The following is a 14,260-nucleotide window of genomic DNA, read 5'->3' as shown; positions in this document are numbered from 1 at the left end:
AACTAAGGGTGATACCTGTGAATTTTAAAGGAGAATGCAAGTCAAAATTTAAAAAGCATACTGCCCAATAGTCCTCCTGTTGTTTAGTAAAAACGCCACACTTTTGGCTCACCTAATTAAATATTTACTCAGTCACACGTACTTCACATTTTCTAGAACAGGCAGCCATCTCTAAAAAGGTATTCTCCTTTCCTTTCCCTCCTTGCTTCATACTGCACATGTGTTTCATTCCCTCCCCCCCTCCCCTCTGCCAGATCCGCTTCTGATTGGCTGGTGGGCATGTGTAGCTCAGAACAGGAGACAGGATCAAGTTACACACATGCTCAGTGAATAGGAAGGCTGCCGCTGGCACCTACAGGAAGGGGAGAGAGATTTCAGTGATGTCACTGTAGTCTTCACACTGCTGTAGGCTGCCAGCACCATATCTCAGAGAAGCAAGCAGGGATCTGGGAATTTAGATATGCAGTAAGTACTTAAATAGAATGCCTTTAGACTTACTTTTAATTTATATTAACCTTTCATTGTCCTTTAAGAAAGGTTATAGAGCATTTCCAAGTTATTCAATTTGTAAATGTTCTATAACCTTTTTTAAAATTCATGAATTTAACAATTCAAAATTGAGCAGCAAATAGATTTCGTTTTTCACTATGGTTCCATTTATTCTAAGAGAAAAAAGAACATTTAAAAGCAGTATGGCATAGTTTACCAGTATCAGTACAGAGAACTACATTGCAGTATTTGTCTTTTATTATGTTCTAATCAAATTGTCAGAATCCTCAACATGTCTTACATGTCCTGGTCAGCATATCCTGGAATATTGTTGGTTCTATGTATTGCCTATATTTTCTGTGTGTATGAGCAGTATTGATGTTTGTGTTTTCCATAAGTGGAGCTTTTTTTTTACCTGGGGAGTTGGATTAAATATTTTAGTTTATGTAAGAAGTAAAATATGGCCTGTGAAAGTTTCTGGCCTTATTACAGTGTGTCAGATGGAAATTGATAGCTCCGTTATTGTACCTTTATGTGCGATTTAAGAGTTGTGACTTATTTACTGTGCAGGGACTTAAATACTTCAATTGTGTAAAACAGGTAGATTAATGAGAATAATAAATAATTGTTATCTCTTAATTATTTAGTATTGTTGTATTTCAACCTAATTTTACAGTGATGAGCGAATCTGTCCTGTTTTGCTTTGCCAAAAAATTAGCGGAATGCAGCTACCGCACAACTTTTTTTTGAGGGGTGCACAACTTTTTTGACATGACCATGACTTTTTTCTCACTGTGAATTTTTGCAAAAAAATTCACCAGTGGTGAAATGCGGAATTATGCTGCAAATCCATGCCTGGTGAAAAGTTTGCTCATCCCAGAGATGAACGCAATCGCCCTGTACTTTGTAGGAACATCTTCATATAGAAATTGTATGTACTACCTGTTCTAATTATGACCTGTATTGTGGAACTGTTAAATGGTTGTGTTGCATTTTTATAGAACGTTTCTACCTTATTAAAGCAAAAGGTCTGACATTTCTTTGGGGATGCCTAATTTAAAATTCTTTATGTTACAATCCTCACTGTCTCAGGAGCAAAATCCAATTTTATGCCCTCTCTGTAGCAGCCCTAATGAGAAAAATTGGCAATTTTTGTAATCTGATTTTGATCCTATTTTGTAACACTTAGGGGCTGATTTACTTACCCACGAACGGGTCGAATGGAGTCCGATTGCGTTTTTTTCGTAATGATCGGTACTTTGCGATTTTTTCGTATGTTTTGCGATTTTTTCGGATTCTTTACGAATTTTTCGGATCCAATACGATTTTTGCGTAAAAACGCGAGTTTTCCTATCCTTTACGAAAGTTGCGTAAAAAGTTGCGCATTTTGCGTAGCGTTAAAACTTACGCGAAAAATGCGCAACTTTTCGCGTAAGTTTTAACGCTACGCAAAATGCGCAACTTTTTACGCAACTTTCGTAATGGATACGAAAAACTCGCGTTTTTACGCAAAAATCGTATTGGTAACGAAAAATTCGTACAGAATCCGAAAAAATCGCAAAACATACGAAAAAGTCGCAAAATGTTCGTTTTCAAGTCGGAACTTTTCCAATTCGGGTCGGATTCGTGGGTTAGTAAATCAGCCCCTTAGGGGTTTGCTTTATCAAAATGTGAGTTTAATATTCACCCAAGTTCTATTCAATACTATGGGATTTTTAGAAGGGTATTTATCAATGGATGAAAGTAGGAGCTCACCATTTGATAAATATGCTTCTAAAAATCCCATAGGAATACAATTAACTTACATGGCCAGGGGTTTCCCAGATAAATATGTTAAAATCTGGAAAGACTGGATTACCACTACCCAACATATCCCTTTGCCTACAGGGTGAAATATAAGATTGTCCTTGATGGTGTGTCTCCTGTAACTTTGTATTTGGATTGGTGACTATGTACTAGAGGTTATTGATAATAGTGTGCCTAGGCACCGGATACCCCCCTCCCCCCCCCCCTTCTACACCTCTTCCCAGTTAAAAAGACAAATACAAACTGTATACAATGCATTTTCTTCTCCACTTCCCTTAAGCAGAGAAAAACTGCAGACTATCATCCCTCTCTCCTACTATTGAATAACAAGAACCCTATTGAGTGCACACCCAGTTGTGACAAGTGGAACTCAGCGACAAAATACTCAAGAGATCCACCCATGACAGCTCTGTGTGCATCAGATGGGGAAATTTCAATTCTGTAGTATTAGTAGGAGTTGAAGAAGGGCATTTCTTTGGCCTCAGAACAACAGCTGACAAAACATTTCATGTATGTATAACTTTATTTATAAAGCGCCACAAGGGTACGCAGCGCTGTACAATCTTACAAAATACAAAATTACACACAGGGGGACAAGTGTTATAATAAATAAATACAATAAATATATATAAATGCACAGGGAATAAGTGCCATGTGGTATGAGACACAGTAGGAAGGAGGTCCCTGCCCCGTAGAGCTTACAATCTAAGTGGTTGGGTAACATACAGGCACATTTGCCCTTAAGCGCAGGACTAGGCAAAATAATGTTTTAGTACTCCAGAAGGTAACAGCTGAGCGTTTTCTTAAAGAGAGTTAGTGAGTGTTCCCTACGGAGGGATTCAGGGATAGAGTTCCAGAGGTAAGGAGTAGCATGTGCTATGGGGCATAAAAAAAGCTGTCTTGCTTAAAGCTCTTTCTGAACTGATGCCAAGTCTGGTCATAAAATGTCTTACCATCAGCTGATCTGAGTTTGAGAATCAACTTGCCTTTAGTCTTTTCAGTTTCATACAGGTAGTCTCCTGTTAATCTTAATACTCAGTATAGTATATATTCAAAGAAAGAATGGCCTGTGGAATATAAAATATTTTTTTGGACGAATGTTTAAAATGTTTTGTATGAGTTTCAAGTTGGTAAATTTGAAGGTTCCTATTAAACAGATCTGGTCATTATGCATTACTGAATGCTTTGATTTATTAGGCTAGACTACAAATACCAAATCGGTGGCTGTTATTTTCTTTTTAAAACTATATTCAACAGTAGTTTTGACAGTTAAAGAAGATCTAAATCTTCACTAAAGAAGTATAGTAGAAGTGCTGTACATTCAAGTTTTGGGATTCTCTACCAGCCCAAGGCTACCACAGCCCTTTAGCAGTGAAGATCTGTGCCTCCAAAGATGCCCACAGTAGCTCCATCTTCTTTAATGCTGATTCACTGCTCTGTGCTGATGTCAGTTACTGAGCTTAGGGATGCTCGGGACCTGGGGTTTTCTGGGTTAAGGGATCTTTCTGTAATTTGTATCTCCGTAACTTAAGTCATCTTAAAAGCATTTAAATATTGAATAAACCCAATAGGATGGTTTTGCCTGCAATAAGGATTAATTATATCTTAGTTGGAATTAAGTGCAAGGTACAGGTAGCGGACCCCTTATGTGCAAACCCATTATCCAGAAAGTTCCGAATTACGGAAGGGCCATCCTCCCATAGACTCCATTTTAATTAAATAATTCACATGATTCCCTTTTTCTCTGTAATAATAAAACAGTACCTTGTACGTGATCCCAACTAAGATACAATTCATTTTTATTGGAGGCAAAAAAATCCTATTGGGTTTAATTACTGTTTAAATAATGTTTTTAGCAGAAATAAAAAATTATTGGTGAACTTTGTATAAAATACTTGCAAAAAAAACCTTTAGCTCCTAGTTGTTGCTCTGTGCTGAAACAAATACAATTGTAGAAATCCAAAAAATATGAAAAAAGCTTCAGCAGGTTTGCTGCAAAACATTTATTGTAGGTAGTGGTAACACAACATGTTTGCTGAAGCTTTTTTCCTATTTTTTGAATTTCTACAAATGTTTTTAGCAGACTTTAGGTAGGAGATCTGAATTACGGAAAGACCCCTTATCTGGAAAACCCAAAACAGGTCCAAAGCATTCTGGATAATGGGTCCCATACCTGTACTGGTTTCTAATTACAGAGAAAAGGGAAAACATTTTTAAAAATTAGAATTATTTGTTCATAATGGAGTCTATGGCAGATGACCTTTCTGTAATTCGGAACTTTCTGGATAACAGGTCTCCGGATAAGGGATCCCATACCTATACATGACAGCTCTGAAACCAGCTTATATGACTATGAACCTTAGATAGACTGCTTGATAATTTGTGCCAACCAGTTAGCTTAGCTTCTCAACAGCTGCCCAGAGCACACTGAGTGTGAGAGTGTCACTGACACTTCTAACAGAATCCAAGATGAGGAGATGACATTGAAGGACTGGATCATTACTACTATAGAGAAGCTGAACCTTTAGAATGGTTCAGTAGGCTTTACTAATAGCTGAATACATATCTGACAAGGTCAATTGTTTTACAAATAAAATTGGGATTGTTAAACTGCATCTATGTAGATTCAAAACTTTTTATTGGGTATCTCCTTTAAATGTGTTAATAAGTAATGTGGACATCTTATTGCTCTATAGCTCATCCCAGTGTTTTTTGAGCAGGCAACCATGACACGTTTTTAGTTTTAGAATACTAATGTCACATATTTCATGTATTGTTTATTTTAGTTATGCATTTTCTCAAAAACATACATGTAAAAAATTAAAATACAGATTTTTAGTATATTCATTGCACACATGCACTCTCATGTATATCTATGTTAATAAATGCTGATGTTGATGGTACTAAGTATGTTTAACCTGTCACCATAATGGCAGGGTTGGACTACAACTCCCAGACTTCCCAGGCAGCTGATGACATCTGTGATTAATAAAAAGAGCTATTATTTGGTTTCTTACAAGAATCCTAATGGATAGTAATGACTGTAAGATTAGCACATCTGTAACATATTGGGAGTCTTACTGAAAAATGTGTAATTGTCTGAAAACCACAATGAGACCAAGACAGTGAGTGGCTCTGCCGCACAGTGGCTAATTAATTATTTATTATACACTAGCAATCATTAAACTTGCATGAAGTTTTTAAGGTGTTTGTGTCTACCTTACCCAGTGTTGATAATGTATTACCACACTTTAATAACACCTTTATACCTTGATAATGCTGCCAAATCGTTTATTTACCTTCTAGATATTTTTCAAAACTCTCTTTGAATCATCTGTGCCATTTCCTCAAGCCTGGTCTTCCCTGCTTTCTTAAGCCTCTCATATTTTCTTGTCCTCACCTTCTCAGATTTTTGCTTCTTGTTTTCTACACAGTTTTTACTTTCTCACTCCATAACCTCTCACCTTCCTCCTTCTACTACCCCACCAGTCCTTCAGCCCCTCTGTTTTCACTTAATAACCCCTCAGTCTCCACTTCTTTCTTCATGTTCCCCAGCAGAGTAGTTAGCTAACCTTAAATTAAAGTAGACCATAACCAAATATCAATGGCGTCTTATATGAAGTCAAGTGTAATGTTCAAAGTGCAATTGCAGATGCAATTTGCTTATCTTTTTACTCATAATGCAATATTTTCCCCATAACTGTAGTGTTGTTCTGCCATAGTTCTGAGTAAAGTAAGCAGCAATTGTACCCAATACATCAGAACGGACGCATTTGCTTTTGCATTTTGATGCAAATCAAACCCTACTGGAGACAAATGATAAAACATATTATTTTTCTCAGTAAGGAAATATATTGCCCAGTGAGGGACCATTGACTGTGCTAGTTTTCTGAATTCCAGTTTTCTTGGTGCAGTGTTCTTAGAGAAAGCCATGGAATAAAATGTTGTAGCTTCAAGTTCCATTGATTCTGTGCCAGAGACTCATGGTTCTTGAACAGGTTTAAAAGTGTACCTAAAACCACCATTAAAGGGATGGGTGCGGGGCAGTACAGCCACATGGAAATGTGGCCATTTGTCCTGCAAGATAACTATGTATGTATGTATGTATAACTTTATTTATAAAGCGCCACAAGGGTACGCAGCGCTGTACAACCTCTGCTAACTCTGCTAAAGTACAGAAACACACAAAAAGGGGGAGTTGAAGTACCCCAAAGTGTACATACTCTTAGGGGCACATTTACTAATCCACGAATCCGAATGGGAAAAATTCGGATTGGAAACGAACATTTTGCGACTTTTTCGTATTTTTTGCGATTTGTTCGTCGCCGTTACGACTTTTTCGTAAATTGTTGCGACTTTTTCGTAGCCGTTACGTCTTGCGCGAATTGTTGCGACTTTTTCGTAGTCGTTGCGATTTGCTCGCGGGCAAACCTTTCAGACTTTGCATGATTTTGGAAGGACTCAATGGCACTCTGCAGCTCCAACCTGGCCCAAGGAAATTCACGATACTGAAGCTTAAATTAATCCGAAACTTTTGTACTCGGCGCGACGGCTACAAAAAAGTTGCGACAATTCGCGCAAGTCGTAACGCTACGAAAAAGTCGCGACAATTTACGAAAAAATCGCAAAATACGTCATTATGAAAAAAACGCATTCGGACGCTTTTTGGACGTTCGTGGATTAGCAAATGTGCCCCTTAATGTCAAGCTTAAAGCAGCACAGCTAATACTCAGTGTTAAAGTCTTATTAGGAAAACAAATAGGGGCTCATTTATTAATGTAAATGCTATATGAAACTAATGCAGTTACCGATTGTGTTAAAATGAAATAAAAATTTAATTATTTGCTATTTTACAACTGCACTGGTGTAATTTAGGAAAGCAGGGGGAAAACAAGTCTATCAAGTTCAACCCTTGCTGGTATTGATATGTGCTCTGTATATCAGTACCAGTAACCTAATCTTTTCTTACTTGCTATACAGGCATCCAACCCTTGATGTCTTAAAACTATTGTGTCTGACAGTATAACTGCTTTAGGGTAGGAATTCCACAAATTAACAAAGTGTGTGTTATTAAGCTTTAGCAATGACATGAACCAATCTCGAAAATTATATTTAGTTCTTTAATAACATCTTCATCTCCTTATAGTTTACTGAGCATAGTTTTGTCCAGATTAAATTCAGCGATGAGTTTTTCACACGTAATGGCTCAAGCCTTAGGTTCCTGCCTTCTTTGTTTTTATAGCTCAAATGAGGGTATACTAAATTGGTGCAGTAGTAATTATAAATAGATTACAAGGAGATTCCTGCTAGAGCTAGTAATTAGGCTACCAATTACGCACTTTTAAGGTTTTAATGTTTTTTTGTGCCTAAGGCTTTTTGTAGCTTTTTGATCTAACAAAGTGCATCAGTAACTCATATTATAATTATAATTGATATTGAATAATGCATTAACAGACATTCCATTGATTGAAAGGGATTTCTTTGTACACCGTGATCTTTACCAAAAGCATAAAGCAGGCAACATTACTGATTACACCAGGTTAACCAAATGGTTTTTAATCACAAAGGTTTGCCAAAAAGAGCAGTCTTTGTAAAGTGGAAGCTTTCCAGTTTATAGAACCATTGTAACCTGTACTGCGGAGATTTTACAAAGGTTCAATTGAATATTTGGAAACATTTGGAAATATTGTTTTTAATAACACATAAGATTCTGACACCATTTTAGAGGCCCTGTACCTATAGAACAGTTCATGCAGCCAACTGAACAGTACAGTGCAGTTGTTACTGTACATTCCCCCCACACTGCATATAAATCTCCTCTATTTTTGATTCTCAATAAGATTTTTCTTATGATCTGTAAGACTGAAGCTTCTTCTGAAAGTTGTCATGTAGGGGTCACTATAGATTCAGAACGCACTGGTCACATAGCCGGCACTTACTGTAAAAAGATAGTTGCCACGTGTCTTAATGAGTATATGCCACAAGGTGCAGGACAGGAATTTCTTATTAGATTAGTACGTGGGTGTTGTCAATACTGTATAAATGCACATTAAACAGTACATGTTGTAGGGTGTAAGAATAATGTTTGGCAAAATGCCATAGCCTCAGCTGTATTTTAAAAATATAACAACATAAATTACTAGCCACTTACCAGACTTAACGCTAGTTTGCCATCTTAATTATGTATGTGTTAGTAGCCAATTCATGTTTTTGATGCTAATACTGGTCTCAGTATAAAGTAAATATCTGTAATGATGGTGCAGGTACCAAATGCTTTCTCATGCTAAATGCCATGGATATTTTTGAATTTATAACAAAGACAATAACAAAGACCTTGTTTTCTGCATTAGTTTTTGACACCAATACCTCTGTTCACCTGTTCCCTTTTTTCTGAAGCTGTTCTGCTGCTTGTAGTTCAGTGTTATCTGCAAGCTCTATACAGAGTTCATGCATGCTCACTGGGCTGCTTGAAGTCTGATGCCCCACTTGCCTTGAGCGAGACACAAAAACAACCAGGGGTGCAACATCAGATGAAACTTAAGGAGGTGATCAGGGACAGTTTTTAGCATATGGTTGTTGTAAGTGGGAACTTCTAAAGTAGTTTATTTCTATAATGAGCACGTACAGAAAAATACATTAGTAAACAGCTGCTAACACCTCAAACAAATCCGCTTTTTCTCAAATTCTTAGACATTTGTAAATTATTTTGTGAAAAGATGCTTTTATTGTATATAATTTATTTAATCTTTGGATTTGCTTTCTGAGCAGCTTAAGCAAAAACTAGACGTCTCCTCTAATTCCATTTCCATCATACAGAGTGCAGGGTAGTTGCCTAAACATCTTGCAAAATAATAAGGAAAAACAACCCAAAAAACATGCTGTATTCACTCTTGAAAGCTTGTAGCTTACCCTGTCAGTGCTTTTCCTATGTACAGTTCAGAAATGATCCATGAAACATAATTTGACTGGAATGTAACTAATTGTGAAATTGTGTTGTTAATGATTGATGGTACAGATGTTTGAAAGTGAAAAGCACAGCAGCAAAGCCAAAAATACATTGATAGCAGTTATCTACATTTATAAATGTGTAGTCTATTCATCTTTCTGTGTGTCTAATTGAAAAAGATATTGTAGATCCTGCAGAAGTCAATGTAATCCTATTTATTACAGAGGTTGTGAGGAATATTTTAGGGAACTGTGTTGAAACTGCATATCCTTTTAAAGCATATGCATGAAGAGCATACCTTCTGCTTGCATACATGCTATTCTTAAAATGTGAATTGTTTTAGTATCTATAACCTTAGGGCTGTTATGTACTGTTATGCACTCTTTCACTTTAAGAACAGACTGAAGGCAAAGTCCATCACATTTTTGTTTAAGAGAAGCACCATTTCTTTTGGAACTTGTGTTCTTCTTCTTCTTCTTCTTTATAATGCCCTTAGCAAGGTTTTGGTCTAGTTTATTTGTAATACAGGTATGGGACCAGTTATCCTGAATGCTCGGGGCCCGGGGTATTCTGGATAAGGGATCTTTCCATAATTTGGATCTCCATAACTTAAGTCTGCTAAAAATCATTTAAATATTGAATAAACCCAGTAGGCTTGTTTTGCCTCCAGTAAGGATTAATTACATCTTAGCTGGGATCAAGTACAAGGTTCTTTTTTATAATTACAGAGAAAAAGAAAATCATTTTTAAAAATTAGAATTTGCTTATAATGGATCCCTTACCCGGATAACGGGTTTTCGGATAAGGGATCCCATACCTGTAGTAAAAGTGATGCAGCATTTATGATCATAAATGTTCTCCTAGCTATGTATCTCTTTTTGATGCCACTATCTCCTTAAGACATTTAGCATCAGGCTGCCTTAAGTTCTGCAGTGTGTGGCTGATGCTGAGTCATACTAATAACTTTCATGTATCATTTTTCTTTAGGGATTCATATAATAGTATCCTAGCTTCTTTGTCTTCCGAAGCGTATAAATCCAGTGCATAATAATTCATTTCAGTGCTACATTCATACCCCTTTTATTTAAATGATTAATCATTCTACTAATGCTCATTTATGTCACTATTGTAGATTTGTCATCTGCCTAAAGTTTTGCTTTCCTTTCTAGCCAATCTGCAAAACCAGTAATGACACTAAGTACCATACCTCCTTGTAGGCACCAGAGGTATAAAATTCTCTACTTAACCCAACAATCTTGCTTCTTAAATCAGTTTGTTTATCAGAAATCTTTGCTTCCAACCAGCTCCACATCCATTCAACAATAATACAATCCAAACCTAAACATTGCAGCTTGGTAATCAATCTTGTATCTGGGAATGTGTCAGAGGCATTGCTAAAACCTAGATAAGCTTGTCATGATTTATTATACTAGGAACTGAGTCTATCCTGAGTCAGTCTCTAGTGCAAGAAGGTTAGAAAAACAAGTTGTTAGTGACTGTATGTATAAATGCTAATCAAGTGTCTGTAGGACAGGTCTGAAGTGCATCCCTGCCTACAGCCCAAAATCTATTGGCAGTGTTCATATGTGAATACATGTGGTTTCACTTAATCCCTTGTCATTTGTCAATAACGACTCCACATAGCTAATGGATGTCAGATTTAGGGATGTCCAGAATCCATGAATTTAGGATTTAGCCAAATACACAATCAACTAAAGCTCCATTTCTTAAAGTTGGATCCCCTGATTGTTGTTGGACTACAACTATCAGAATACTTTAACCCTTGATTATATGATGAAGAATGCTGGAAGTTGTAGTCCAGCAATATATGGGGACCCAAGGTTAAGAAACATGATACTAAAGAGTGTGGCAAATACTAGAGAAAATCCAAGTTGTATAACATTTGAGCATAATTTTTGCTAACCATTTGACCAACAACTTCTTTAAGAGATATCGATTTGACTTCAGGTTTTTTGTTTGATAATGTGACTACATTTCATATTTATTTGACTTAATCCCAATATTTCAGATTCACTCCAATCCTTGCTAAAAAATATGCTGTATATTATACACCAAATCTCACCTGTTTGGTGTGTCTTTTGGCTCTATCTCACTGCCATTTTGCTATGTGCTTGCAGACTGCCAGGCTACTTAGCTCCCTGTCACAATTGAGGGTTTTGCATTACAAAGAAGGTACTGGAACAGCACCAGTGGGTCACCTGCCCAGGTATCCTGGTCATGCAGTCCCAGCACTGCATTCCTATTGAGTTTATTACCCACTCCACATCTCTGGAGGCAATGTACTAAACAACAAATTAACACACTGGGTCATTGACACATTATAAAATTCCTGTGGAATAGACCCCCAATAAAATATATGTTAAAAGAAACAAGTGCAACAAACACATTGCAGAGTCACTTGCAGCATTATAGAGATATGTTAAATCCCAAGAATTCAGTTTCCTCCACCAGTTGGAGGCAAAACCCTTCCCTTCATAGCTTACAGTCTATTTCTATATTCATCTATCAAAATAATAGTTATGAATGCATATGGCATTAATGAGGTCTCGAAGAACTTTAAATCAAACACCTATATAACAGATCAATAGAGTAATACTTACTGAAGCTGTTGTTTGGGTCCTGTGTTCCCTTCACATTGCCTCTTTTATCAATCCACAGATACCATTGCGTTCGACAAAAAAGTTTCCTTATTCTTACATCCCCTCCCTCCATATAATCATAACTTCTGGTATGTCTTTCTGGGCTGGAGCAATTCACGTTTATAGCCATTTGCTCTGGAGTCATGTCATTGCAGGCTAGAGACACAGTGCCCAGAATGAATATTATGTGAAGATATGGTCTGTAGAGCAAAGTTGGAAGGATCCAAGTTAGCATCCATTTGCGCATTATAGTGCACTGCTCTGGGTGTTCATGGACATCATAATGAAACGTAAATCTCAGATGGATTAGTGTTTCTAGGTCCAGGACCTGAATGAAGTCTGTGCTGTTGATGCAAATTCCTGACTCAAGACACTTCCAGGCTTGTATTCTTGTCTTCTGTGTAAGCCATAAAACCTGGACTTCTCAACTGTTTCTCAACACAGTTCCCTTCAGAGTATCAGGATATTGTGACATCGGCAGTTGTAGTGTTCAGGACTGCACGGACTCGCTGTTAGATGCAAAAGTAACAGAACTGTAACGAAATTATAATTCATATTGTTTATTGTCACAAGTTAAGAACATATACGCACAGTCTGATAGATGCCATATGCATATGGTCGTAGAAAAAAAAAATCTGCCAGTGTGGTATGTTTTTAGAAATGTATCTCTGAAAAAAGCATAGGACAAAATGCAGATGCATATTAAAACTAAAAAAAAATGCTTTCTTTTTTTTTTTTTTTTCAAATGGAATCGAATAACAAGGACTTTCATCATTGCAAATGCTTTCTGATAGTATATCTACATGGGATTTTTTTTTCTCGTTTTTGAAAAATTCATGCAACAGATGTTGCTTTTCAAAGCATGCCTCATGCACAACAGCACACATCCTAAGGTGAGCTGTCAGAACAGGCTTTAACATTATGTAGCAAACAGTTACAGACGTGATGAAAGTATATGAAAATCTGTATGTGTATGTGACTGGCATCTTAGTTATGAAAATGCAGAAAGTAAAAAAAAAAGTAGACTGATACTGCAAACCTTCAGTACTGTTTGAGAAAGTAGAGATAACTTACTTGTTCCTGCAGATAACAGCTGAATATACACGTATTCCATTTCTCCTGCCTGCTCTTTGCAACATGAGATTCTGTAGCGACAAACTATTTCTCAACTCAGAAAAACTCCAGCACAATCCTAATTGTTTCCATAAATCAACACGCAAGAGGGGTTTTCTGTGTGTGTTGAGCCTGTTGTTGTTCAATGGTTTTCGATAAATACCTTTTGCTGACCTCACTTGGAAGCAATTAACCGCTCAGCAGCTGAATGCACGAACAAGGACAAAATGGGATGTGATTTTCAAGTGGTCATCAGAGGGAGCTATGAACATGTTTTATGCTATCAGTTTTAAACTAGAGAACACTCTCTGGGAAGTGACATTACAGAACACTTGGAAATATATTGTGATATATGTAAAGAAAACTATTCACAGAAACTATTATTTTTAAAGGAATTATTTTGCATAGACTTTAATTTTTAATCCTTGTTATTTAGTAATCACCTTTTAATAGTGAATTACCTTGCTAGGCTTAAAGGTGTAGTGCAGATAACACCAATATATACTGTATACACACACACACACACACACACACATACACACATATATATATATAGTCCCAGCAAGGGTAGCACATCACAAAATGGAGATTGAATACTGGGTGCTACTGCAAAAATATCCAAAAAAAAATCAAAATCCAAAAAAAAAAAAATATTGACAAAAAGTTTCCTTAAGTGTTTTTTTTATTGATCCAACATTTCAGTTCCTTACAGGACCTTTCATCAGGGAGTCTCCCTGATGAAAGTTCCTGTAAGGAACTGAAACGTTGGATCAATAAAAAAAACACTTAAGGAAACTTTTTGTCAATAAATATATATATATATATACTGTATATATATATATATATATATATATACAGTGGTGTGAAAAACTATTTGCCCCCTTCCTGATTTCTTATTCTTTTGCATGTTTGTCACACAAAATGTTTCTGATCATCAAACACATTTAACTATTAGTCAAAGATAACACAAGTAAACACAAAATGCAGTTTTTAAATGAGGGTTTTTATTATTTAGGGAGAAAAAAAATCCAAACCTACATGGCCCTGTGTGAAAAAGTAATTGCCCCCTGAACCTAATAACTGGTTGGGCCACCCTTAGCAGCAAAAACTGCAATCAAACGTTTGCGATAACTTGCAACGAGTCTTTTACAGTGCTCTGGAGGAATTTTGGCCCACTCATCTTTGCAGAATTGTTGTAATTCAGCTTTATTTGAGGGTTTTCTAGCATGAACCGCCTTTTTAAGGT

At 36.6% G+C, this 14,260-nt stretch overlaps 2 protein-coding genes across 5 annotated transcripts in view; one reads left to right on the top strand and one right to left on the bottom strand.

The window, feature by feature from the left end:
* fgf7 (fibroblast growth factor 7) overlaps positions 1-13,230 on the bottom strand; it is a 34,673-nt gene extending 21,443 nt beyond the window's left edge. Inside the window, exons 1-2 of one of the 2 annotated variants that reach the window (XM_012958944.3) lie at positions 12,976-13,230; positions 11,863-12,410 (exon numbers count right to left, since the gene is read on the bottom strand). In XM_012958944.3, coding sequence (XP_012814398.1) covers positions 11,863-12,148 — 286 coding nt within the window. In that variant the 5' untranslated portion in view covers positions 12,149-12,410; positions 12,976-13,230. Of the gene's footprint in view, positions 1-11,862; positions 12,435-12,975 lie in introns of both variants that reach the window. The other variant, NM_001011366.1, reaches the window with a different exon arrangement.
* Positions 1-14,260, top strand: part of fam227b (family with sequence similarity 227 member B) — a 133,696-nt gene that overhangs the window by 54,373 nt on the left and 65,063 nt on the right. The window lies entirely within an intron of this gene.

The sequence above is a fragment of the Xenopus tropicalis genome, chromosome 3 (genome assembly GCF_000004195.4).
Source record: "Xenopus tropicalis strain Nigerian chromosome 3, UCB_Xtro_10.0, whole genome shotgun sequence".
NCBI lineage: Eukaryota > Metazoa > Chordata > Amphibia > Anura > Pipidae > Xenopus > Xenopus tropicalis.
This window is presented reverse-complemented; position numbering and strand designations above follow the sequence as displayed.